Source organism: Rhinoderma darwinii, chromosome 2, assembly GCF_050947455.1.
Source record: "Rhinoderma darwinii isolate aRhiDar2 chromosome 2, aRhiDar2.hap1, whole genome shotgun sequence".
In the NCBI taxonomy this organism is placed as follows: Eukaryota; Metazoa; Chordata; class Amphibia; order Anura; family Rhinodermatidae; genus Rhinoderma; species Rhinoderma darwinii.
In genome coordinates, this window is record NC_134688.1 from 411,441,064 (window position 1) to 411,467,942 (window position 26,879).

The window sequence follows — 26,879 nt, forward strand, 5'->3', positions numbered from 1 at the left end:
ACGTGTCATTTCCAGTGCTGGTATCCTATTATGCGTTGCCCTCTTAGGCACCAGAGTCCAGATCTAGTTATGCCAATGACCATAGATTCCGCTAAATAGCAGGCACTTCTAAGATTACATTTGTAAGATCTGCAGAATATTAAAGGGTGAGGACTGGATACTTTTATAAACATTCCTTTATATGTTTTTCCCTTTTGATTTTCTGTAATATACCAATATCACACACAAAAAAAACCTCAAATTCAGCACATACAAAAATTGTCTTTACACTGGTTTGTTTCGAATACAATTCTACTGGATGATCGGGGGCTGTAAAGTGAATGTATATGCACCGCCCAGTCATTGGAAACGGGGTTGAACGCACATCACCGCCAGTGCGTTATTTAGCAGCTCACATGACAATAAACTGGACGCTGTCAATTTTGTTTCCATCCAGATAGTACAGTAGGTCTAAGCATTAAATTGACATGCAGATTATTTGCTAGAATTGAAACAGGAAATGTTTCCATCAAGAAAAAAACAAATCCTTGCAATTTGAAAAATGGCGTTCCCTTCAATTAACCGTTTCTATAGTATGTAGTGTTAAGCGTGATAGATTCTGAATATTCTATGCAGGTGAGACAACGTTCGGATCATGATGACCGGCATACAACACATTCTAGCAAGGTATAAACATGTCTTCCCCGTCTAGTACCTGGTATTACTCCCCCACCCCACAGATAATGGATCGGACCCAGAAACAGGTCACCTTCTAAAAGTGTCCTGATGTCAAATAATCGAGTGTGAGCGCCCGTGTTTTATACTTACTACAGCTGTTTTTCTATCAGATTCCAGGCCAGAAACAAATGCCACAGTTTGACTACACAGAGCAGAGTGAAAGCAGAACGGCTGGCTACAAACACAGAGACACCTGCTTGTCACGTACCTTCAGACCCATTTCTTCTTTTCGGTACTTCCTGAAATAGTCTGTTCAGGTTCTGGCCTGGATTTTCTGTTGAAAAACAAGTTTGGTAAGAACAAAACAATCGGGTGGATGTCAGCTTTGTAATGTCATGGGCTAAATTACATGAAAAGATGGAAAAATCCAATGCTGGTGAATGCAAAGATGGTTGAATAACCCACATACACCCCAAACTACTCTTTGTAACAAAGTTACCCCCTATACACTGCAGTAGATAAACACGTGGAGCATGCTACTCCCTCCATCATCATTCAAAACATCACTCCAAGAAAAAGCGGCCTTCCGTTGCCCATAGCAACCAACCAGAGACTACATTTTATTGTCCCAGTACGGTTTAGAAAATAAGAGTTGCTATGGGCGACGGAGGCTCTTTTGCTTGATCTTCCAACCTAAGCTCTAAAATATTAGTATGCATACCTATGGATGCAGCAGAGCTGAGCTGGTTATTTGACATCTCATCGTGATATCGCTGTGTTTTTCCATAGGTACACCAAAGATCAGTTCACTGAAAAACTCAGCTCTGCTACATCTGTATGATTGTTTGCGTCATTCTTAATGCGGAGTTGGAGAAATCCAGGAGCCAGGTAACCAGGACGCAAAAACACCACAGATCCTTAACTTTACAACATTTTGTATTCATGTCACTGACTTCTGAAAATATCTTATTGCCTCCTGCAATGGACTGGACGGCTCCTGTATTCTGTGTGGATTTATTTATTCTTGCCAGAGAAATGTTATCGGCTTGCATTAGAAAGTCTTGTATATTTTGAAGAACCTCAGGGCTGCACCTCCAAAGAGTCACTAAGCCTAAAATATAAGTTTATATAAAGATCTACTAAAACGTGTATATACTTCCAGCTCTATTGCCACTGCGTGTGGTTGGCAATATAACGTACACAGGTCAGTAGAGGCGGTCATCTTGTCAGCCATGGCTGATGGCAATCTTTGGGGTCACCACATGCTGCAATATTCTTCCAAGTACCAGTTATTATTGGCTTAATCCTATTTTTACCTACAGACATGCTACAATAGCTGCAGCAATATAGGGCGAGTGACCTGATATAACAGCGCATGTGGTCCTAAAACACCTTTCATACACATGATTGTATTCCCATTAAAATTCCTGTGATCCTAAATCATAGCTAAATGTGGAGATAATCACAGATAAAATGCATTGGACACATTCTACTGCCGACTTAAGCCAGCTTTAGGACAAAATGTACAGAGAACAAAAGCATAAAAATGTAAATACAGGTCTATAGTACCATTGAAAAATAGAACATTGCTTTGACAGTTCTTATTACCTACTATAGATAAGAAACATATTATTTCGGGTTAATCCCTTAATGATGAGGCGCAGGGATTCGTTCCTTATGGACTGAACGTCCAACATTTGCGGTTTATAGTTTATAAATGTTCATGGTGACTTATTTTAGGTATGGTAGGTATAGTTTGCTTAGGTATTTAAAGGGCCTCATGCACATGACCATATTACGTCTCCAAGTTTTATTCAAGTACTCACAGGGCACCCATAGAGGTGCATTGGGCCTTACTGTACCTCTGCATGACCCCAATTTCATACGGAGGCTTAGAGAGGTTTTTTTTCTGTCGGATTCTGTATCTGTCTCAATTAGGCAGAAAAAAAATTGTGCTATGCTCCATCGGCTGTCGTATTAGCATTACTTCTAGGTGAAAATCTCCCACACATGGCACCACAATGTAGCATCATAAGGTGGCACACAGAGACACTGATACGATATTCAGCTGCGTGCAGGAGACCTAAATCCACTTAAAAGTTCTGGTGTAGCTGCAATGAATCTCAAATATAACACTTCACAAAGCAGAGATTTAGGGAAACGTTTGATGGGTTCCCCAAGTTTGTGTTCACTGGTCAACTTCTTTCTACGTCTAAATATCCTTATTATGTCAGGGAAAAAAAATGACCAGTGAACAATAAGGCTACATTCAGACGAGCGCGTGCAACCTCAGACTGACATTTTTCACGTCCGTGCGGGACGCATTTTCAATAGACTAGAGGGATACGTGAAAACGCAAGAAAACAGGACATGTCCTATTTTTACACGGACCCTTCACACGCTCCATTGAAACAACGGCCATGAGAACAGCCCCATTGAAATACGTGTCCGTGTGACGGCCGTTGTTTTAACAGCCGTCACACGGACGAGTTACACGCTCGTCTGAATGAGCTCTCTTATCAAACAACGCCCCATATCTCAGCTTCTGGGAATCCTGTGAGGGGACATAAAAGGGGAGAGTGGGATATTAGGGTTGAATGTAGTTACATTAAACATATTTTAGAGTGGGATTAGGATTTAATTTAACCTGTCTGGAATACACTTTAAAGGAACGCGTCACATCTGGGTCACTTCTAATGACTTTATAGTTTCCACGCTATGGTACATCGCCTATTCAATGGCAGAAAACCATCATACTGAAATAAGTATAACGGTGCTCTCAATACAAACCCAAAAGAAACAGCTTATAATAATGACGTATATATAAGTGACAATGTACACACGTCGTGGTGTTAAATCATTAGTCCATCGGAATAAACAATACACGGTTTCTTGTATCGCCGTCCTTTAAAAAGATAAATCCGGACACAAAACGGCCAAGATGACCATATCATTTCAATGTAGACAAAGCACTATGTACTCCAAAACTTAAAACTGAACATGAAAAACGACTACGTTTTTACCCTGCATCATTAACACTGATAAAGGAGCAAAACTGGATTTCAGAATAATTATGGGCTAATAAATATTTCATTTTTTTTATAATTAATGTTATTCTGTAGGTAGATCGTATTCTGGGTTCTACAAAAGGTTAGTCTGGCTCCTGGATTTGACTGCCTGGCTTCTACTTCTGACTAACAAATCCAATGTTACATCAGAATATGTATGTGTGGTCCATCTCTGCACCCACAGTCTAAAGGACATATTAGTTGCCTGTGTCAGGATATGAAGATGATGGCTGTAACATGAAGTAATCTGAAAGTGTGAGGTGTCGGACATGATTAGGAAGACTATATAGAGTTTACAAGTATTGCACTCACCTCTTTGTCTGCCTTGTATACTCCGCAGCGCCAGGATGTTCTGCTCATCGGAGAGGAACTGCTTCATCTTGTGGAATGGCTCTTTGCCTCGTACAGTTAGTTTATTCCATGGTTTGGGCCTGGCCAGTATCTCACTCACAGACCCCTGTGATAGTCCTAGTACATAATGTCCAAAGATACGTTGTCCAATATTGTGCTTGATCAACTGCTCTTTCACTTGACGTGCAATTTCTGCAGTGTCTATATCTTCGCCTTCCGAGACGCTCCCAGCGCTCTCTGACTGGCTTGGTGAAGGAGCCATGCCGTTTACATCCGGACTTGGCTGTTGTAATGGACTTTGGGAAGATATGGAGTTTGTGCTGAAGTGACCTGTTGAGAAAAGCATGCTTGTGCTTCCTGCTTCCTGCATTGCCTTGGAGTAGAAGGACTGCATAAGCTGTCGCTGGAGAAGTGAATTTAGTGCAAATTTTCCAGTGGAGGCCAAGGGTAAAGAAGGGCTTGCAATGGATGAGCTGAAAAAGTCTTGGTTTAAACCCGTTGGTGAGAACTGGTGTGTACCATTAGTATTGGAAACCTGCTCCCCTGCGTTGCGGAGCAACTGAGAGGGAGGGGAGGCCGGCAATGTTGCAGGACGCTGAGTTTCATGCTGGTCTTTCCCTTTTCTCCTGGCTGACCCTACAAGAAAGGTCAAACATAATGCATTATGGGGGGATTAAAAAGGGAAAAACCAAGATAAAAACGCAATGTTTGCCCCACAAAGTGAAAAAGTGCATTTTTTTTTTTTTTTAAAAAGAGGGCCAATTAGGTTTTTAAATTGAATTTTCAGTAAGCCAAACTAGGCCCCCAAAACAAACAACATGCATTTCATGTTTGTACCTTTCTTGTACAGTTTGTTGCAGCCTGGAGAACACCTATGACAAATGATTGCACTTCACTTCTCAAACACAAATCACTGCATCATATATAAAAAGATTATGTCACGATATGAGATCCTGGACAATGACACGGTCTTATATCATACAAAGTCAAGTCAATGTGTGGCCCCACAGCAAACATTTACACTTCAGAGCAGTTCAAAGCGAACCGACGTTACATTGTCAATGGTAAAACATTACGGTCATAACATGTTTTGCAGAAGGCTCTACGAATCCTCTGAAGCGGAGTATCAATACTGTACACCCGATACTCTAAAGACAATACAAGTCCATCCGAATCGAAACAAATAATCGCCAGGGTAGAATCTACCCAACTCTTCTTTCATTACAAAAATGAATGATGATAAGCGTTACCACTGTATATTAAGAGACTTTTCTTATCATCCCACCTTCCCTCCTACGGCAGAGGAGAGGAGAAAACAAGCTTGTAATGTTGTCCTATAACAGATTACATAACTGCCGTTTTCTAAAGGTAATTAGTCTTTTTTTTTTTTAATACAATGCCACGGAGGTCCTCAAGATGTATTCTATTCCGCTGCTCACGCTCCTTACAAGTCAAACAATACTTGCGGATTCTGTTGTTCATTAATCTTGCTGTCAGGTGTCTCTAACAGCGCTTTCCGCTGCACATTCATTTTTGTCACTTAAAGAAGTCAGCAAAACAAACTTACCGCTCAGGTCGCTGTTGGAAATACGCAGTGTGGCATTTTCTGACTGCAGCGAGCGGTTCTTCTCCAGTAACAGAACCTCCAATGGTTTTGATGATTCCTGAATAAGGCATTATTTAGAGATTTAACAGATTTACAATAATTTAACATTACAGAGATGTATTTTTTGATTGTGCCAGGATAAATGTGCTAAAATATAATACCCAAAATATCAGAGGTACCTGTACGCCAAGGACTTGACATTGATATACATTACCAAGGTTCTGTTAACACTGCTATGCAGTCGCCTTGCCAGTATTTTGACAGCAAAAAAATGGCTATTCTTCCTCTTAAAATATTAGAACCCCGACAGACCTCATTAAGGTCAACGGTATACATTTGAAAACGGATCCAGCATAGCTGTCATTATAAGCAGAAGCCATGACGCTAGTGTGAACAAAGACTTATTTGTACGGTTTCAAAAAGTCTCAAAATAATAAAGACAGTGGATTAATGAGCCTTCTTTGTTCAACAGACCACAAACATCTGCATTTAAATGTATCCTTCTAATACTGCAGACATCCGAATAAGTTACCAGAAGCGAACTTTAAAAAAAGAAATAAAAAAAACAACAACAAAAAAACAAGAGTAAGACTATTCCCTCTGTATCATAGAACCAGTCACTTAATGGGCATATTATAAAAACTTGCAGCATGTAACGTACCTGTGCACTTGATCCTTCAGATTGGGCAAACTCCATGGATTTCAGAATGCTACAAAAATCAAAAGAGAAAGGTTACGGATAATTTTTCCATATCTAAAAGAAAGTAGTAACATGAGCTTTCTGACTGTCAACATTGCAGGGAAACAACTCCAGGTAACTTTCTCAACTTGCTCCGCAGCGCAGTAATCCGATAATGAATCAGAACACCAATCTATCCCTAGATAAAATACATCTTTCTTATGGGTCATTTAAATAATGCATATCTCATTCCCAGCAGGCCACATCACGGCATAAAATTAAATGTTAATAAGGATATAACATTTGAAGCTGTCAGAAAGTGTATACATTTGTTAGTGTAGCTGCAAGGGAGTTAGATTTGCATAACAGTCGTAGTTAAATAACACTGATATTTTTTTCCTCCATAACTCTGTTATAAAGGACAGATGAATGAACCAGACTGTGAAATAATACATGGATTTCTTAATGGATTCCCTAAATAATCAAAATGAAAATCGCACATAAATATCTGTATTGTTCAGTGTCTACAGTGACTCTGCATTGATTTGAAGCATACTTGTCGCCTGCACAAAACATACATACATGAATTTCGTTGGCGGAAGCAGTACTCCTCAAAAAATCAGCAGATCAATTCATTATGAGATAAAAGTGTTCTTGAGACTGAGGCAAAGGCCACATTCAGCTGGCATGAGCCATACTCAGGAGAATGTGACCTAAAAATTCACAGTGAATTACTGACATCATCAAAGCATCAGACACAATAACATCAGGTTAATACCGTATAGAGGGATCTCATAGGTGATCACAACTCAGCGACTGTCCAGCCCCCCCCCCATCCCGACTGTCATTATGGCCCCCGTAGGGCATGGTAGCAACAGTTGGCATTCACCTAGTCTCCATTGCTCTTCCGACCCACTGCTTCAGAATGGGGTGAAAATGCAGGCGCTATTGAGTGCCATCTATTACAGGTGTCAGCCGTCTTAGACTACTGCTTCCCCCATACTGTCATTGGAGGGAGGTGGTAGTCTGAAAATCACAGCGACACCCAGCATCACGACTACTGGCGGGATGGTGATTGTGGCTGAGAGGTCAGGGCTGAATATAGCTATTCAACCCTGACATCATATCTAAAGTGACGGTCACATCGGATAGTCGCGTTAATGTAGAACAACTCCTTGTGTAGCGATAGTGCGACTAAACATCAACTTGCTGTACACAATGCCATATTTTGCATCAATGCTTCGATCATCCGTGAATCGGTCATTTGCAATAAATCTTCAATCTGCTTGTATGAGTTTTCTTGTTTCCGTCCATGAATGAATATATATTGATATGTTAATTGGCCTCCTATGAAATTGGCCCCAGTGTGTATATATGAGTACAGGATCTGATGTAGGTGAATACAATCTGTGTACAGGGCTATGGAATAAGTTAGCAGACTCTAAATAACTGGATATAAATGATAAAACACTGCAGATGGCCTGTAGTAATGGATATTTATAAGTGCGCACACTCCCCTACACTGTGCTGCAGTCAACAGCAGTCAATGGCATTTTCAATGTAACTTTGTGATCGAGTATTAGGAGCGAAGGAACTGTTTTCCCAACACTCACAATGTAATTTCAACAAAATGATTTATGGCTGCAGGAAACACTTGTCAAATAAAAAGAAGAAGGATTGGTAAGAAAGGCAGAACACCAGGAAAAGGCAAGGAGAAATAGATGCCGACGATAATATTACATTTTCGGACAGCATATGATATACTTGAGGCTGATGATATTCAAGTCAGCTACAAGCTGACCTGAACATATCTGTGAGGAAGTACTGCATAAGCTTTTCTTAGGTACTACATAATCTGTCCACATCATGAAAATACCTTCTGCACTTAAACCATATTTAATATTTTTAAGATCTAGTAACAGGTTAAAGGTAATCTCTAAATTTTATCATCATGTTGTTCTTTGGTCCAAAACGATGTGCTGATGAATTTCTTAACATATCTTTATAGCAGTCGTGAACCATTTTTTTTTTTTTTTTGTTAAATAGAGAGATTCAAAACCCCTGCATAGACATGGATTTAAAAGATAACATTCTTGCTGCCTGCAGCCACCACTAGGGGGAGCTTACTGCATACTGTACAATTATTAAATTCAATATATAAAGAGTATGCAGTAAGATACTAAACTCCCTCTAATGGCGGCTGCAGGCAGCCAAAAAGTTGAATATTAAAGTGTAACAACTTTCCATAAATCAATAGTGCAAGCAAAGATAATAACATTGTAGTATATCTAATTACAGAAAAATGCTTCTTTCTCAACTTAACAGACTCCTTTCCTCCTCCCCCTGCCAAGAGAGACACAAAGAGAGAGAGAGAGAGAGAGAGAGACACACACACACACACATAGACGTTGCAGGATCTAGTATGTGTTTTACGGTCTCGCCCAAGTGCTGGATTCAAAGCTACACTGCTCCTTACTGATGTATAATGTGCTCTATGCTGCTTCAGTGTATGTGTCAGAGAGACAGGCAAGCAAGATCTTCTCTGTATTCTATGTATAGGAGACTGCTAGCAGCAGGTCTCCTGCTTCCTCCTCCCCTGTCCATAGACTTCTATGGGCAGCTGTAACCGGATCTTTCAGTGAAGCAGAGAATCAGTTTCCCGATTCTAGGAGTTAATTCTGAGTGAACGAACATTATTACAAAGATTCAAATCTTCACTTGAACTATTGATTTATGGGAAGTTGTTTTATAATCAGAGGTACTTTTTAAAATTTATGCAGGGGATTAATTTTAAAGGCCATGGAAACCTTGTATGTCATTTTATTTATGTAATGTATGTATTTTCTAATACTAAGCACTTTTGTAATATACTTTTATTAAAAACGTTGCTTCGTTTTAGCTCTGCAGCTTCTGTGTATCTACTGTACATAGAAGCTGCAGAATGTCACAGTCAGACGAATCTGTCAATGAGCTGGACTGACGGCTCGGTTGACAGCCGCTCCTGGGTTACTCTATACAGTGGATTCATAGAATCTGCAGCGCTGAAACAAAGCAACATTATTAATGGAAACCACATCAATAGCAAAACAAAAAAAATATATATAGAATCAAAAGTTTCCATAGCCTTTAAAAGGTCTGTATAAAAGCATATCCTTTCGCCAGCATGGGCTGTAAAAAATAAGCAAGTTTTAATAAATTTAATAGACAAAAAAAAAGTATATATGTTTCTTGAGAGGACTATAAGTAAATAGTATACATAATATAAAAATATAAAAAAAAAAAATTAACAAAAATATTTGACTTCATTTTCATTTTGAATGAAGCAAAAGAGTTATCCCACCATTAGGATTAGCTGAGATTCCAGTGGTTGGGTCTCCTTGATCAGACATTTATGTCATTATCTGTTGGCATATTCTGTGAGAAAACCCCCTTAAGTTTACAAAAGGTAAACATAGAGTTTAAGTAGAGGAATAAGACAGACTATAATAATACGTTTCAGGTAACCCCTATGCGCACAACGGATTATGTTACATACTTGAGCTCCTTTTTAATTTCTTCATAGTCCGCCTGCACTTTCAGTTTTTCTTCAAGTTGCTGTACAAAAAGAAAATCACTATTAGGAAAAAAAATAGCAAAAACTCTAAATAAGAGTCTCTGTCACACTCTATAAACAAAACAAAAAGCTCAAGAAAAAAAAAAAAACATACTGAACTATTATACCATAAAGTTTAACCATACAATGTAGGATGTAAAGGCAATACCCCTCTGCCAGTAGCTGCATCACGCTTGTAGTAGGTCAGCGGTGAATCATAAGAATAAAGAGTTTTTACCTGGAGGGTATTTAGAATATAGTCACAATGGATTGATATTTCAATTGAAGATTTCCTCTTAGCAATTAAATTTGTTGTCGTATTTAAAAAACTCATTTTGAAATACTGTATTACGGCATTGTAATTTAATAGAGGGGTCCCCATTTGTGATCACTGATCATGTCCCACTGATTCCAATAGGCATCAATGCTCATTTGCTCCGTAATGGGACAGCAAGGGAATTTAACACTTGCTGCCAGAATCCCTCACATATTACAGCTGACTGTTTAGGGGACTCTTCTAGCAAAAAGGAATTGTGGACAACACCTTAAATAAAGGTATCTAAGTGTATACTGGTTGGATTGTAGATTCATAAAATCCAGAGGACAGCAGCAATTGACCTAGTCTGTAGGCACAAATAATCATTTCCAGAGGTGCAGCAGCCTCTGACAGTGGTGTAACAAAAGTTTTTCAGAGGTTGCAATCGTAACCAGACCCCTATGTCTGGGAAGCCCACAGACCAGTGTCGTAACTACCGCCGTAGCATCCGCTACGGGGCCCGTGGCATGAGGGGGCCCGTGTCGCACGGACGCCCACCATGGCCCGGAAGCTCCGCTATCAGCCGCTACGGCTGCTACAGCGCGACGCCACTGAACACTACGGCAGAGCAGGGAGGTATCTCCCCGCTCTGCCATTAAACAAAAATACATATATCCCCTATCCACAGGACAGGGGATACATGTGTGATCGCTGGCATTGATAGGGAGAACGGGGGACTGAAAGTCCCCTGAAGTTCTCCATCACAAACCTCGGACTTCCGGGGTCTGTGTCGGCAGCTCCGTAGAAATGAATGGAGCGCCGGTCGTGCTTGTGCGCATGCGTGACCAGCGCTCCTTGCATTTTTATTGAGCTGCGCAGACGCCGAAAGTCAGAGGTTAGTCATGGAGAACTTCGGGGGACTTTCGGTCCCCCGTTCTCCTTATCGCTGCCAGCGATCACACATGTATCCCCTATCCTGTGGATAGGGGATACATGTCTTTTGTAGGACACACTATAGGTCTGCTTTTACAGGGGGTTGGTTACCTACAGGGGGGACTGTATGGCGTTACCTACAGGGGGGGCTGTATGGCGTTACCTACAGGGGGGGCTGTATAGCATTACCTACAGGGGGGGCTGTATAGCATTACCTACAGGGGGGGCTGTATAGCGTTACCTACAGGGGGTGAGGTATAGCGTTACCTACAGGGGGGCTGTATGGCGTTACCTACAGTGGGGGCTGTATAGCGTTACCTACAGAGAGGGCTGTATGGCGTTCTCGACAGTGGGGGCTGTATGGCGTTCTCGACAGTGGGGGCTGTATGGCGTTCTCGACAGTGGGGGCTGTATGGCGTTCTCGACAGTGGGGGCTGTATGGCGTTCTCGACAGTGGGGGCTGTATGGCGTTCTCGACAGTGGGGGCTGTATGGCGTTCTCGACAGTGGGGGCTGTATGGCGTTCTCGACAGTGGGGGCTGTATGGCGTTCTCGACAGTGGGGGCTGTATGGCGTTCTCGACAGTGGGGGCTGTATGGCGTTCTCGACAGTGGGGGCTGTATGGCGTTCTCGACAGTGGGGGCTGTATGGCGTTCTCGACAGTGGGGGCTGTATGGCGTTCTCGACAGTGGGGGCTGTATGGCGTTCTCGACAGTGGGGGCTGTATGGCGTTCTCGACAGTGGGGGCTGTATGGCGTTCTCGACAGTGGGGGCTGTATGGCGTTCTCGACAGTGGGGGCTGTATGGCGTTCTCGACAGTGGGGGATGTATCGCGTTGCCAGTCTAAAGAAATTGATGGCCTATCCTTAGGATAGGCCGTCAACATCTGATCGGTGGAGTCCGGCTACCGGCACCTCCGTCAATCAGCTGTTTTGAAGGCTCCGTAGCTACAAGTGTGTCAGTGATTCACAGTACTAGCAGTGACAGTACTGAAGTGGAAGCAGTGCTCGTACAAGCGCCGCTGCCCCTTCAAAACAGCTGATCGGCGGGGGTGCCGGTAGTCCGACCACCACCGATCAGATATTGATGACCTATCCTTAAGGGTGTTTTACACTGGGTGATTATCGGGCAGACGAGCGTTCATAGAACGCACGTTGCCGATAATCGCCCAGTGTAAACAGGGCAGCCATCAGCAGATGAACGAGCAAACGCCCGATCATCTGCTGGTCGTATCATTTAAAAAAAGTTAAATATTATTATTGTCGGCAGCAAATCTCCCTGTGTAAACAGGGAGACGCGCTGCAGACATGATAATAACGTATAGTGACGAGCAATCGGAGTAACGACTGCTCGTCCCCATCCATAGCTCTGTGTGACAGGAGCAAATGAGCGCCGATCAACGATGTCTCGTTGACCGGCGCTCGCTGCACCAGCCGATTATCGGCCGGGGTAAAAGGGCCTTAAGGAGTGGAAAACCCCTTTAAGTGTATGGACTCATTAACTCTTCAGTTTCTAATTGCATCTCATAAGACAAGGATTGAAGTAAAAACAATGTATTGTCTGTCATAAATTCATGAACAAATGTAAATTCAATATTTCAGACTAGTATGTGCGATGAGGTTTTGAGAGCAGTCTTCACAAATTTGCTTTTTTGCCTAGTGAGTCTGTAGTTTCAATCCTCCAGTGTCAACAGTGAGAGTGATTGATAATTAGAAAATGCGGTGTTGCTGCAAGACACATCACATATTACAGCAAACAAATGTCACCATGAATTCCCTACTTAAATTGTTAATGTGATTTTAATGGTGCTAGGGAAGGCCTACATCTGGGATCCATTCACTTGCCAAGATGTATGGAGCTGAACAAACTGTTATTGAGAGAAACCCACAGAATCACGTAGGGTGCCTGAAAACAGTTGTTAAAAATATTAACATATTAAGTACATTAACCTCTTCTCCATAGAGGGCATATGGAATGTTTCATCTACAAATGTCCATTGATGGAAAAAGGCAAGTTCCGCATATTAAGGAAGGGGGAAGGGAATCTATAATCTCTAAAGAAAAATGTAATTGTAAAGGCTATGTGTAGCTTCAAACGCAAATATCTACTTATTTAAATGAATAGGTCTCATACATCGGCAATACAGGACAGCGCTGTAAGCATTAATGGCTTCTACATTGTGGTTGGTTACAATATGTTGCAGGATCTACCGGTATTGCATGATTTGCTACAAGACAACAGTAGCATAGACATATTTGTATAATAAATAGGTGTAATACACTAGAATACATCTAAAGCTATTTTGGTTCTACATCAATAAGGACTATAATCCCTAGCGGAATAACAAAGCAGTAACGTAGCCTTAAATTGGTTGTGGGGCATTACAACAGCGACAGGCCCCTTAAAAAAAGTATTTTTTTCCTAAAATAAAAAATTCACTTGTTAGGCTAGTTTCAAGTGGCTGCAAAAGCTGGAAAATCCCCCTACAAGCCTCCCACCGGAGTTTTACTGAAGCAGATATAGATCACTATAGGGTTCCATGGTGATCTACATTTTGTTTAGTAGAACGTGGCGGGTTCGGTTGTTGTGGCTGTATTATGACTGTATGAAACTGGCCTTAGTCCTTGAATTGTCAAGTTGTTTAAAAGTTCTATCTGTTCTTTGAAAAGCTGTGTGCCAAACAATATGTCTCCAAATACCCCACCAAACTGTCACTCAGAATTCCTAAGTCTGCCGAATACAAGGGATGTATTACTGCATAGCTGAGCTATGAGAGGATTTTTTTGATGCAAAAATATTGTATATTATTCTTAAAATCGAACACAGAACCTGCCCTATTATATTGATATAATGCTGCCCTGGCATTTGCGCTCCAGCATGCATGTCATGGCAGCAATTTATTTTCATGCTCAGAACACAAGACTAATTTTTGGTGACATCATTTATCAGAGGATATGGACGTATGCAAAGCTTGCTCTAGTGATGCATGCAGGACAGAATAAAAGACTCCGAGAGATCAAGGGGTTTTGCTTTTGTTCTTGCCTATAAAACACACAGTCTATTAGAGATGACTCATTGAGCACAATTTCTTGATGTTTAGAATTATCTGGAATGGATGTAGCTAAACATTGTGCGGCAATAGTGTATTCTGCAGGGTAATAAAGGTCAATGGTAGTGTGAGAGTGCATGTATATGGGAAGGTCAGGGGGCATAGCTGTAGGCCCATTTTTTAGCAAATATATGTTGTTTTTTTGCTATTATGAATGATCATTGGGGCAATATTTTAAAAAAAATATCAATCAAACCATTTTGAAGCGCCCATTTTGGCCATTTTCTGTTTAGTGTGTACGGCATCCTAGAGTAGACTGGAGAGATCCTCCATCAGGGCATGCAGTGATAATCTATATAAACTGTCCGCTGTGTTACGATCAGCTCGAGTAGTTGAAGTTCAGTTACCAAACGTGAAAGGTAGAATATGAAGCACAGTCCCAGTATTACACGGCAATGGGAAGACCAGACCGGCTCAATGGCACTTACTTTAAGAGTGCTGTTCTTGGTGTTTAGCTGCTGTTCAAGCTGAGATATTTGAGACGATGAGTTTTCACGGAGCTTTGTTAGACTGGCCTGTAACCTCTGTACATCTTCCACAAGTTGGGCTATTTCATGCTCCTTTGCAGTAAGTTCAACTTCCATATTGGAGCGAGCTGATCCCTCTGTAGTCTGATCCTATTTGAGGGCAAAGAGAAGAATTTCAGAATTACACTAATAAAGTGAGACATATTGTATATTCAATGGATTAAACTGGACTTTGGGTCCTTTTACACCGGCCAACATTTGCTGTAAAAAAAGAGCACCAATCAACGCGACAGCTCGTTGATCGGCGCTCGTTTGCTCCTTTCACAAGGAGCGATGTAGGGGGACGAGCGATCGTTACTAGGATCGCTTGTCCCCATTCATTTCTGTCATGTAGGCATCACACCTCCCTGTTTACACAGGGAGATGTGCTGCCGACAACGATAATATTTTATGTCGCCTAAAAGTTACGATCAGTCGATGAACGAGTGTTTGCTTGTTCATTGGCTGATCGTTGCCCTGTTTACACAATGAGAAGTGTATGAGGCTGATTGGTCACTGATTGGCCAGCGTCATACACTCCTCTGTGCAACGACCAGTTGGTAAAAAGTAAAAACACGCCCAGTTGTCTATTAAGAAACGAATTTGCATAAATCTAAAATTGCTCATAACTTGCTCAAAAATGATTGTTTTTCAAAATAAAAACCACTGCTGTTATCTACATTACAGCGCCGATCAGATTATGTAGGAGACAGGGCATTTATAATCTGGTGAAAGATCCTCTTTGAATGGATTTATCCTTAAACCTAGAGGATCTTAGAGATAACTCACAGAAGGAAAGGTTTGACACGGATCTACATATCACTGGACACTAGAAACAACAATGGTCAATTACAGAATCTCATTTCAGAACATTCACTACAAAAATATTTAGGATAGCTTATATGTGTATGTCACCCATAGCTTCCAACAACGTATATTCTCATTTATATTGTAAGCTTTTACGGGCAGGTTCTGCTCTTGTTTTGTGTCCATGCTCATTTGTTTTGATTTGTCATTTTACTTGTTAGTTACTTCCCCAATTGTAAAGGGCTGTGGACTATGTTGGCGCTATATAAAGATAATTATTATTATTCGCAACCAAAATGTTGTAAAACACAGATTATTATACAGTTGTACAAACTTCATTTAGAACATAATGGGCCTCGTGAGGTGGCTTTCATAAAGGAATGCACATGGAATTTATTGGTGTTGGGTCACTGACTTGAGTAACTAGATTCCCTTTGCCTTGTTGTAAAAATACCTTATCTTAAGTGATAAACTCCAATACTTCACTTTTAATTGATCATACAATTATGTAATATGTAATACAGTTAAGTTAGTCTGCAACTACTAATTACAGCAGTGACCTACAACCTGTGGATCTCCAGCAGTAGTGAAACTACAAATCCCAGTGTGTCAGGACATGCTGGGGGTAGTAGTTTCAAAAACCCAGGTTGAAAACCACTGCTTTACATGCTACGACTTTTCAAACCATCACAAAACAACGATCGGTGGTTTAAAAAGTAATTTGACGAGGATCTAATGGACATTTCCATCCTAAAAATACCCGAAGCCGGCAGGGAAGAGCCGCTTTTCAGCCAGGTTAGGAGCGTCATGTGGCCTAGCGATAACCCTCCCTAGGCAACAATGCCTATTGTAAATGTCGCTACACGCAGCACTTACACTTACAGATTGTGCAGCTGGTAAAGAGCTTTTGCAGTGGCACAGTCAATGGAAAGCAACGATAAATTAAGTTTTATGCCCTTTTGCACAGCCTGATATGGGCCATGAAAACGAGCGCTGATCGACAAACAGCTCGTTGATCGGCTCTCGTTTGCGACTTTCACAAGCAGCTCTTATCGATAATGTATATGGGTTGAACTTTTGTTCACACAGGGAGGTGTGCTGCGGACTAGTGACCATTTTATTTACCGCATAAACGATCATCCGATTCATTCATTGGCTGATGGTTGCCCTGTTTATACAGGGCAATGATCAGGAACAAGCGCTCATATGAACTCTCAATTGCCCGATAATTGGCTCGTGTGAAGGAGCCTTTATTATCCATGATCTTTTCCTGCATTCACACTTGCCAATTATTGTTAAAATTGCTTTACAGATCCAAAGTGATTGCTTTAAGTTTATGACAATATCTGCCGTATGGTTGAAAATACTCTGTGGTGATAGAGAAGTAGTTGCGACTGCAAGCAGGAGTCTTCTTCAGTTGTCAGCAGAGAAATTGCAAGGTTTCCAATGTCAGACAGATCGTTGTTTGCGGTTGGAAATTTTGCATATGCAAATGCTGTTTATACAATCATTTGCATATCTCTGACACCCTTCCCCCAAAGCCAAATCATCCTGTTTACATGCAAGGTGCCAACAAGGCAATTGGAAACAGATTTACTGCTATATCACGTGACAATAATGAGGTGGTTGAACGGGAGGGAAGGTCGTTCTTTGTGAGAAAAAAAGGGTCTTACAACATTGCACTCATAAGGGTAGTTCTCCTAAAGGTGGAGTTGGCCTTTAATCCGGGTGTACTATATCAAGCACAACCGCTAGATTGTTATTAGCAGAAAACGTTGTATGATCACGGATTGACAGTTCAAGTCAAAATATCATCATAGAGACTAGAAGGAAAAGGAACCATAAAGTGTATATCTCACTGTATCAGGCGGCGTCTGCGAGGCATGGTGGAGAGATTTGTTAACTGATGAGAGCTGCTCCTTTAAGGCCTCGGCTTCTCTCTGCGCCACCTCTGCTCTCTGAAGGGAGGAAGAAAAAAAAAAGGTGAAGAGAGAAATACATTCATTTTAACAACTGACAATTAATCTGAGAACATTCATCAATTCATGCCCGGCTGACTATAATTGATTTTCCTAAACACTCAACCTAATAAATGTTAGGGGGGGAAGGAGGAAAAAAAACTGGAAAGTGATGGATTTTTATTTTAAACAGTACAAGGAAGAAATAATTGAGCGATTATGACAGTAATTTAACGCTAGAAGCAAGGAATCCCCTGCTGCTGTTAATGCTGCAGCCCACTGAATTTATCAGGCTGAATAAATATGAGGAGAAATGGAATCTTTTTTATTCAATTTATTTCTATACTCATGCCGAGAATGATTTCATTTCAGAATTACTTGTGGGAATGACTCATAGGGGGAGACACGGTAGGAACCTTTTTATCTGGTAGGGATGGATTCTATTCAGCCAATGGAATGGCAGAGCTGGCAATGGAGAGGTTAACACAGTAGAATGATGAACTGGGGTAAAGTAGTCATAGTTGGTTAAAAAAATGGGGACAAGTTGTCCTGCTAAACAGATTTTTATCCATATTGCGACGATTTGCGATCATCGGTGTGGAGGCGGAGAAGCATGCGCTACAAAGATCTGCAAGTGGATCGCTATGAGGTTTTTGTATGGTGACCAAGAATGATAACCGCTTCGGGTTCGAACACATCTTGTCCCAATACGGGCAAATCTCAGATATTCCTTGTATCTTGAATAAGCCCATATATAACACATTACCCTGATCTCACGTTCCAATTCTCTCAAAAAGGGCTTTATTGGGATATTAGAAGGGATGGGGTTGATTTTCATGGTTAAAATTCTTCTTGACACACATGTAATTACACACACAGTGAAAAATGCTAACAAATAATAACAAGTGATAATTGCTCTGACTGGTGGAACACATTATCAACCGTCGGAACGGATTGTTTTCTCACCATAGACATAACACAACCATTGGAAGTCTATGGCCGACATTAGTAATGGTGTTCTATAGGTGATTGCTAGATGTTTATATGCCATGTATTGCTAGTTGCTACATGATTATTGCTATTGTATAGTGAAAAAAAACTATTAAATAAGTCTGACAAGAGAGAGCCATAAAAAATAAAAAGAATTAGAAACTGTCCTGGAAATAAATGCTATTATATAGGAAAAGGGTAATTTTATTATAAATGATCAGTACCTCCCTCCTATCCACTGGACATGACACAGATATTTTGAGGTTACATAGGTTGAAAAAAGACATAGGTCCAACAGGTTCAACCTTTCTCAATAAATTACTCGTCATTGATTGCTTGATTAATTATAATCCTCAATGTCATTCATAAATAAATAGGCATTTAGCTTTTTTTAAATGCTGACATATTATCCGCCATTACTACGCCTTGGGTAGGGCATTCCATAGCTTGACCACTCTAACTGTAAAGAACCCTTTTCTATATTGATGTCTGAAACGTCTTTCTTCCACACGCAATGGGTGTCCCCTTGTACTTTGTAGAGTCCTTGGAAGGAACAGATCATGTGCTAGTTCTCTGTTCTCTGACCACACATATATTTATACATATTAATAACGTCTTTTTTCCAAGCTGAACAAGCTAAATTTTTCTAGCCTTTCATTGTAAGCGACACCCCACATCCCATTTAGTAATCTCGTTGCCTGCCTTTCCACCCTCTCCAGTTCTCCTATATCCTTTTTACAATATGGAGTGTGGCCTTACGAGGGATTTATAGAGTGGTAATATTACATTTGAACCTCTGGTTTTTATCTCTCTTTTTATAAACCCCAAAATTCTATTTGCTTTTGCAGCTGCTGCTTGACATTGAGTGCTGCTGCTTAGCTTATTTGTTACCAGAATACACAGGTCCTTCTCTTGTTCCGTTATCCCTAGTTTTATTCCATTTAATGTATATGAATTAATGCTATTATTGCGTCCTAAATGCATTACTTTACATTTATCGACATTAAATTTCATCTGCCATGTTTTTGCCCATGCTGCCCGCTTATCTAGGTCTTTCTGTAATATTTTAAAGTCAAGCGGAGTTTTAAGTATCCTACAAAGTTTTGTATCGTCAGCAAAAACGGACACCTTGCTATCAAACCCATCCACAAGGTCATTAATAAAGAGATTAAAAAGAATTGGGCCTAACACCGATCCTTGTGGTACCCCGCTGCGGACTTCAACCTATTTTGAGTAAGTTCCATTTAAAACAACTCTTTGTTTTCGGTCCCTTAACCAATTCCTTACCCACTTGCATACACGTTCCCCCAGTCCCTGTGTCTGTAGCTTCAACCCCGTAAAAAAGAAATACAAATTGTAAAGTCGACTTCTGAGTGAAAAGTATGTGTTCATTGAATACGTCACTGTCCTAATACATGAAAATCCATTCAAAGAAAGCCCAGATCCCAGAGCTTTTCAGCATGATCTTACACTCCCAGAAGATGTGCTTAATCAAAACGTCATGTACAGCGTTCGCCTGCCAAAAGACCTTGGTTAGGACTACAAATCCTTCTTGGACAAAAGCAAACGTGTGCATGCCAAAGCAGAGGCAAATAACTCCAGTCTAGAGCATAGTCCAGGACAAATTTCTCAGCATGTTATTATGGAGTGCATTAGAAGGCTTTAAACACTGCGATCATCTTATAATGAAATTTCAATGCCGTTTCATTTCTTTAAGGAATTATTACTGAATGCACAATATCCTTTTTCTTAAGTGTATAAATATAATGTAGCAGTGTTTTTTATGTTTTCTTTTTATTTGGAAGCTGCCAAAAAGAAACAAAAGCGATGACATGAAACAGGTGGCCATGATCCAGCTCCTCACCTGCGCCTGGAGCATGTACACACTAGTGCTTACTGTAATAGTGTAGATGTAGACACACCGGGGCAGGTTAAGATTTAGACAGTGTAAACTTAGACCAGGCAGTCAGGACGTGCACCAAATTCATCACAGCGAATGCTGTATAATAAATTTGGCGCATATTACTTGACCTGCTAGACAATTTTCTTTTTCTTATACCACTTTTGATTTGGCTTAGTTTGCAACATTTTGTGCCAGTTTTTTTGGCGCATCTTGAGCCCCACCTCTCTATTTATGCCACACTCTTTTTCAGAACACCTAAAAAGTGTCTAGTGAGGCACAAACATCTGGTTTAACAAGAAAAACATTGAAGTGGATTCTGGGGCAATTTACGACATATTCGAGCTGCAGACACATTAGTACGTCTGTCCCATTTTCTCTTCTATCGGTTAGGCCCCATGCACACAAACATATTTTTTTCCTCCCGTAAATACTAGCGTAAATACGGGTCCTTTGTCACACATATTCGACACGTATTACACCAGTATTTACGGACCCGTGCCCGTAAGTACGGGTCCATGGTCACTAGTATTTCACCCGTTTTCTCTGCACTAATCGGCAGCCCCTTCTCTCCATCAGTGCTGGACAGAGAGAAGGGGCAGCCCTTTCGGGCAGAGTTTCCGCAGTGATTGAAAGTAAAAGAAGTTCATACGTACCCCGGCCGTTGTCTTGGTGACGCGTCCCTCTTTTGACATCCAGTCCGACCTCCCTGGATGATGCGGCAGTCCAAGTCACCACTGCAGCCTGTGATTGGCTGCAGCGGTCACATGGGACAAAACGTCATCCCGGGAGGCTGGCCTGGAGGAAGGAGCAGGGAGTTCTAGGTAAGTTAACTTTTAATACTATTATCTCCAGCAGTAGTCACTGTCCCGGGTGCTGAAAGAGTTACTGCCGATCAGTTAACTCTTTCAGCACCCTGGACAGTGACTATCCCCTGACATCGCCTAGCAACGCTCCTGTAATTACGGGTGCACACACACACATAGCCACTCGTAATTACGGGAGCCCCATAGACTTCTATGGGCCTGCCCATGCCGTAATTATGGGAGCCCCATAGACTTCTATGGGCCTGCCCGTGCCGTAATTACGGCCTGAAATAGGACATGTTCCATATTTTTCAATGGCACGGGCACCTTCCCGTAAGCAAACTTGAAGGTACCCGTGGCCAATAGAAGTCTATGGGCCCGTAATTACGGGCGTTTTTACGTTCGTGTGCATGAGGCCTTAAAATGAGGTTCTTGAACCATGGTGACAAGAGACAATGGCAGGCTGCTAATAAAACACTGGAAAAGTTACCTGGTTGGCCCTTTCAAGGTCAGTCATGATCATTTCAATCTCATCCGCCCTTGAGGGGGTAAAAAGAAAAACACAAAAAAAAGTTTAGTAAATACAAAAAATTCAAGGTGAATAACTTTAACAATTAGTTGATCAGTAAGTGATGGCCTAGGACTTCGCATCAATGTGTGCACAGTGGGGTTCTGACCACTTAGACCCACAACAATCACTACACCAGAGGATTGATACGTCTCGTACAACACTAGAGCCCCTTGAGAGTTTTACTACACATGGTACTCACGTCTGTGTGCAGTGTCTCGCATTGCGGTGCAAAGTCTGTTAAAACTTTGAAGGGGCTACAGCGCTATACTAGACACAGCACCTTGTTGACCCTTTGTTCTGGTGATCAGCAGGGGTCCGAGTTCAGACCCCCACAATAACACAAGTACAAAGGAGAGGACAGACATTCCCAAATATCTCCTCAGGGAATGTGTGTACTATATATATCTATATCAAGAAAAAGAAAAAAAGAAAGGAGCACAGCTTCAATAGTCGGGTACAGCAAATCCTCCCTGACTCAGACTACGAGTCCAGAAAATTCAAATGTCAAAAAAGTAGAGGCAGCACTCCAATGATGTGAAAAAAATGGTGTGTTTAATTCACCCTAGTAGCGGGGTGCTACTAGGGTGAATAAAACACACCATTTTTTTCACATCATTGGAGTGCTGCCTCTACTTTTTTGACATTGATATATCTATGTATATATATATATATATATATATATATATATATATATATATATATATATATATATATATATATATATATATATATATATATATATATATATATATGTATATATATGTATAATATATTAATTTTTTTCTAGGCATCCAATCAAAATGCAGGCATTACATGTAATCAATGCACAGCACAAACTAAAGGAACACTATTTTTGTAATTGATAATGGCCCACAGAATTACGTGGAGCTCTCTTTCGATATCTCGCTCTCTGTGAAGGGTAATTGCAGCTGTTTACATTCCAGGCCTCTTGTTTAAGAAGTGCGGCTCTGCTGAAAACAGCTCCTAATTATAGATCCGCACTGTAAATATGAATTCATCTTAATCTCTACATGTATAAATATTTCTATTCATGTTTCTTGTTCAAACCAGAACTTGTATTGGTGTTTTAAATGATTTTCCTGCTAATAAACATTTTAGCTAAATGTAATTCTTTTTAATACTGGCCAACAGTTGTGCCCTATTTTGGTCAGATCGGAGGATATTCTAATAGAAGAGCACAGTTTATCCTTTGTAAATCCACTTCTAACAGAGATCGTAGACAAAGAGTTTGTCATGGCAGGCAGGCTGACCCATGCAATGAAAAGTTTGACCTTTTTTTTCCCTTACTGAAGAATAAAGCTGGTATTACACGGCCCGATGTGGGTTGTGTAAACGATCAGCGTTTGTTTGCTCCTTTCACAAGGAACTATGTATGGGGACGAGCGCTCGTTACTCCAATCGCTCGTCCCCATACATTATTATCATGTCGGCAGCACGTCTCCTTGTTTACACAGGGAGATGTTCTGCCGACAACGACAATAGTTTAGGCATTTAAAACGATGCAGTAAGCCGATGAGCGAGCGTTTTCTCATTCATCGGCTGATCGTTGCCCTGTTTCTGTGAACGCTCGTTTTCCCGATAATTGGCTGGTGTAAAAGTCCTTAAGCCTAGCATGACTGGAGATGGTGAAGGTATTGCTATAGGTGGTCAAGACATCTGACTTAGGGTTTTTTTACACGGCCCGACCTGGGCTGTGTAAATGAGCGCCAATCAACGAGACCGCTCGTTGATCTGCGCTCGTTTGCTTATTTCACAAGGAGCTAAGATGGGGACGAGCACTCGTTACTCCAATCGCTCGTCCTCATACATTATCATCATATCGGCAGAACATCTCCCATGTTTACACAGAGAGATCTACTGTCGACAACGATAATATTTTCAGTATTTAAAACGATATGATCGGCTGAACGACCGTTTGCTCGTTCATCGGCTGATCATTGCCCTGATTACACAGGGCAATTATCAGGAATGAGCATTCTGTGGATGATTGTTTGCCCGATAATTGGCCAGTGTAAAAGGGCCTTTAGACACTGCACATGAAGTCGATTTCATCTATATTTGCTTTACATTTGAAGGTGATCTTTTGTTTTCTGTAAACAACTAGTTATGGCTCGGGACAGGCTGACAGTAGGGATTTTAATTGGATTACTAATAGAAAGCCCAGAAAACGTCTGCTCCCATGATCACTACTTTTTCCCTCATATCTCCACCTATAATCTCCAGAAATAATTATGTACATCTTTGTGAACAATATTGTATGTAAAAGTTTTGCACTTTAGGTTTAGCACTCTTAAGAAGGTCTATTACCAAAGAGATAAAATGGTCCTAAGGCAAAGTATTTTAAAGGGACACTCCGGACAAAACTAAACTTTCCTTTGTGTATTCCATGTGTCAGTCTCTCATCTGTTATTTTTCTTGCTGCTTCTATCGCTATATATCAGACTGGGATGGTTGCTTAGCAGCAGTGTGAATCAGGCTCGGTGACACAATTTTTATACTTGAGTCTATGGAGACCTATGTGTCACCCATCACAGGCTTCAGCAGTTCCTGTACCACACTAGTTTCGCACGCGTGGGTGGGTGGGAGGGGGACGACAGAGATTTCGATCATCAGCTACCACTGATACTTAGACAGGTTCCTGTCACACAGGTATAATGTAGAAGAATATAGTGCAGCCTCCCGGTCTGTATACTTATGGTTTCTCAGCTTATTTAGGAGAATATAGAGAGAATTGTAATCACAGTGTCACCCAGTATGCAGAAATAGTATGGTCTTTAGCTGGTCATGTGATGCTTTGCTGAAGCATCATGGGATAAATAAAGCATAGAGGAAGAGAAAGCTGGAGAAATCTAAGTATCAAGATGGAGGCTTTTTTAAAAGCAGAGACAAGGCAGAATACATAAAAGAAGCGTAGAGTGTGGTATACAGTCAGGTGGGGAATGCAGACATGGAAAGTTGTGTTTCCACTGGAGGTCTTCTTTAATATACTACAAATACCGCAGCTTTAAATATAAAAAAAATAGGTAAATGCTGAGCCAGAGGGAATTTTAGGCGCTAATCCATAAATCCTAAAATCCATGCTGTATCAGTCCGAATAATATTGCTGCCATTCAATTCTGGCTCCTCCATATTCCAAGCTTATTAATGGGGTTTTCTCATGAAGACAACCCGCTTCCAATTGCCTATTAGGGCAAATAGATGTCCTTCTGGACTACCGTCTATGGGCCATAATAAAGAGCTGAAAGGGTGGCTCCCACTTTGGTGGTCCCCACAGTCCACACATTACATATTAGGCCATTCATTTGAATGGCCCCCATACAAAACTACATTTTGTCCACTGCAAGGGAGATGGCTGGCCAGACACAGCTTCCCTTGGCAAAAACAGCTGTGGTTTATAGACGCCAGATCCATGGCGATCAACTGATCCCCTACCCATCTTCTGTTTAAAAGAAAAAAAGGAGTTGTCGGCATGAGAATATAAACTATTAATACATTGTGGGTTTATTCAGGGATAAAGCTTTAGAAAATTTAAATCTTAAGGATCAACAAACTCAACGATTCCTATAGAGTATAATAAAGATTATAATAGGACATGATATTTACAACAGTGGGAGTGAATGATTTTTGTCTAAATGGAAATTCATTTCCATTGTTACAAACATCTTTCAATGTATGAGAATTTAGCTGCAAGCATCTTGAAAAATATTTGAACATAGGTCACATTGGAGGAAAATGCTTTTTAAGGGGTCCACCAATAAAATGTATTACTGGGAAACCTATCACTCTTTACCAGAACGGCCGTGATGAAGAGGCGTTCTATAGAGCGATGGCTGAGCATGCACGCTGCCTCACCCTAGAACTCAATAAGAGATACAGAAATAGTGAACTAAGGCTTCGTTCATATCTGCGCTAGGGCTCCATTCCGACTGAGCTTTCCGTCGGAACGGAGCCCTGACAGACACAAATAGAAACCATAGGTTTCCGTTTCCATCACCATTGATTTCAATGGTGACGGAACGGGTGCTAATGGTTTCCATTTGTCTCCGTTGTGCAAGGGTTCCGTCGTTTTGATGGACTCAATACCGTAGTCGACTACGCTATTGATTCCGTCAAAACGACGGAACCCTTGCACAATTGAGACAAATGGAAACCATTAGCACCCGTTCCGTCACCATTGAAATTAATGGTGATGGAAACGGAAACCCATGGTTTCTATTTGTGTCTGTCAGGGCTCCGTAGATTTAGCGCATATGTGAACGAAGCCTAAGCTGTAGATAGTAAAATGTTATTACTGGGAAAACGGGTTAAAACGCAACATGTCAGCAACCATTTCTATAAACAATGTTTTATCTATCATCTACAAACGCTTTGCTACATTATCATTACAACCACTTGTTATCATTTGCATTTGACTGATAACGCTTTTAAATTGGCTTCTATATTGGCATAAGGAATATCAATGACACGTAGTATCATGTTCTATTTACAGTGCAAGGGAATCTTATCTTTGCGTGATAATAGTTCTTTTATCAACCCCACTTCTATCTGACCTGGGTTATTTATAATAGGCTGTAAAGATGGCAGCATTAAATGGTTTATTACATTTAAAAATGACTGTGCTTAAATATAATTTATTCCATTTTAGGCTTGCTGGCTCTTTAAAGGAAAATTTATTATATAATGTTCTAACCATTATATGTCACCATTTGGCAGGCTTCAGAGCTTAAATCTCCCAGAATTCCTTGCTGACTTACTGTTTGCACAGAGCTTGCTCTGGAGATTTGCATTCCAAGAAAATTACACCAGGCAATCTGATGAAGGAAAATGTAAAGCCTTCATATAAGATAGCTGTTGACCCATTCAGCCGAGTGTGCATGTTTATTTGGCAGGGAGACAATCCGCTACTAAAAGGCCCTTTTACACGGGCCAATTTTCGGGGGAAATGAGCGTTCATGTGAATGCTCGTTCCAGATCACAGCCCTGTGTGAACAGGGCAACGATCAGCCGACGAAGGAGCAAATGCTCGTTCATCAGCTGATCGCATCGTTTATATAACAGAAAATGTTATCG

The 26,879-nt window shown here is 41.0% G+C and overlaps 1 protein-coding gene across 3 annotated transcripts in view; it reads right to left on the minus strand.

Moving 5' to 3' along the window:
* CUX1 (cut like homeobox 1) overlaps positions 1-26,879 on the minus strand; it is a 356,348-nt gene that overhangs the window by 124,849 nt on the left and 204,620 nt on the right. The window contains exons 9-16 of one of the 3 annotated variants that reach the window (XM_075854198.1): positions 21,708-21,756; positions 17,423-17,521; positions 14,679-14,867; positions 9,897-9,955; positions 6,344-6,392; positions 5,644-5,740; positions 4,038-4,712; positions 926-991 (exon numbers count right to left, since the gene is read on the minus strand). In XM_075854198.1, coding sequence (XP_075710313.1) covers positions 926-991; positions 4,038-4,712; positions 5,644-5,740; positions 6,344-6,392; positions 9,897-9,955; positions 14,679-14,867; positions 17,423-17,521; positions 21,708-21,756 — 1,283 coding nt within the window. The remainder of the gene's footprint in view (positions 1-925; positions 992-4,037; positions 4,713-5,643; positions 5,741-6,343; positions 6,393-9,896; positions 9,956-14,678; positions 14,868-17,422; positions 17,522-21,707; positions 21,757-26,879) is intronic. The other 2 variants (XM_075854199.1, XM_075854200.1) reach the window with 2 other exon arrangements.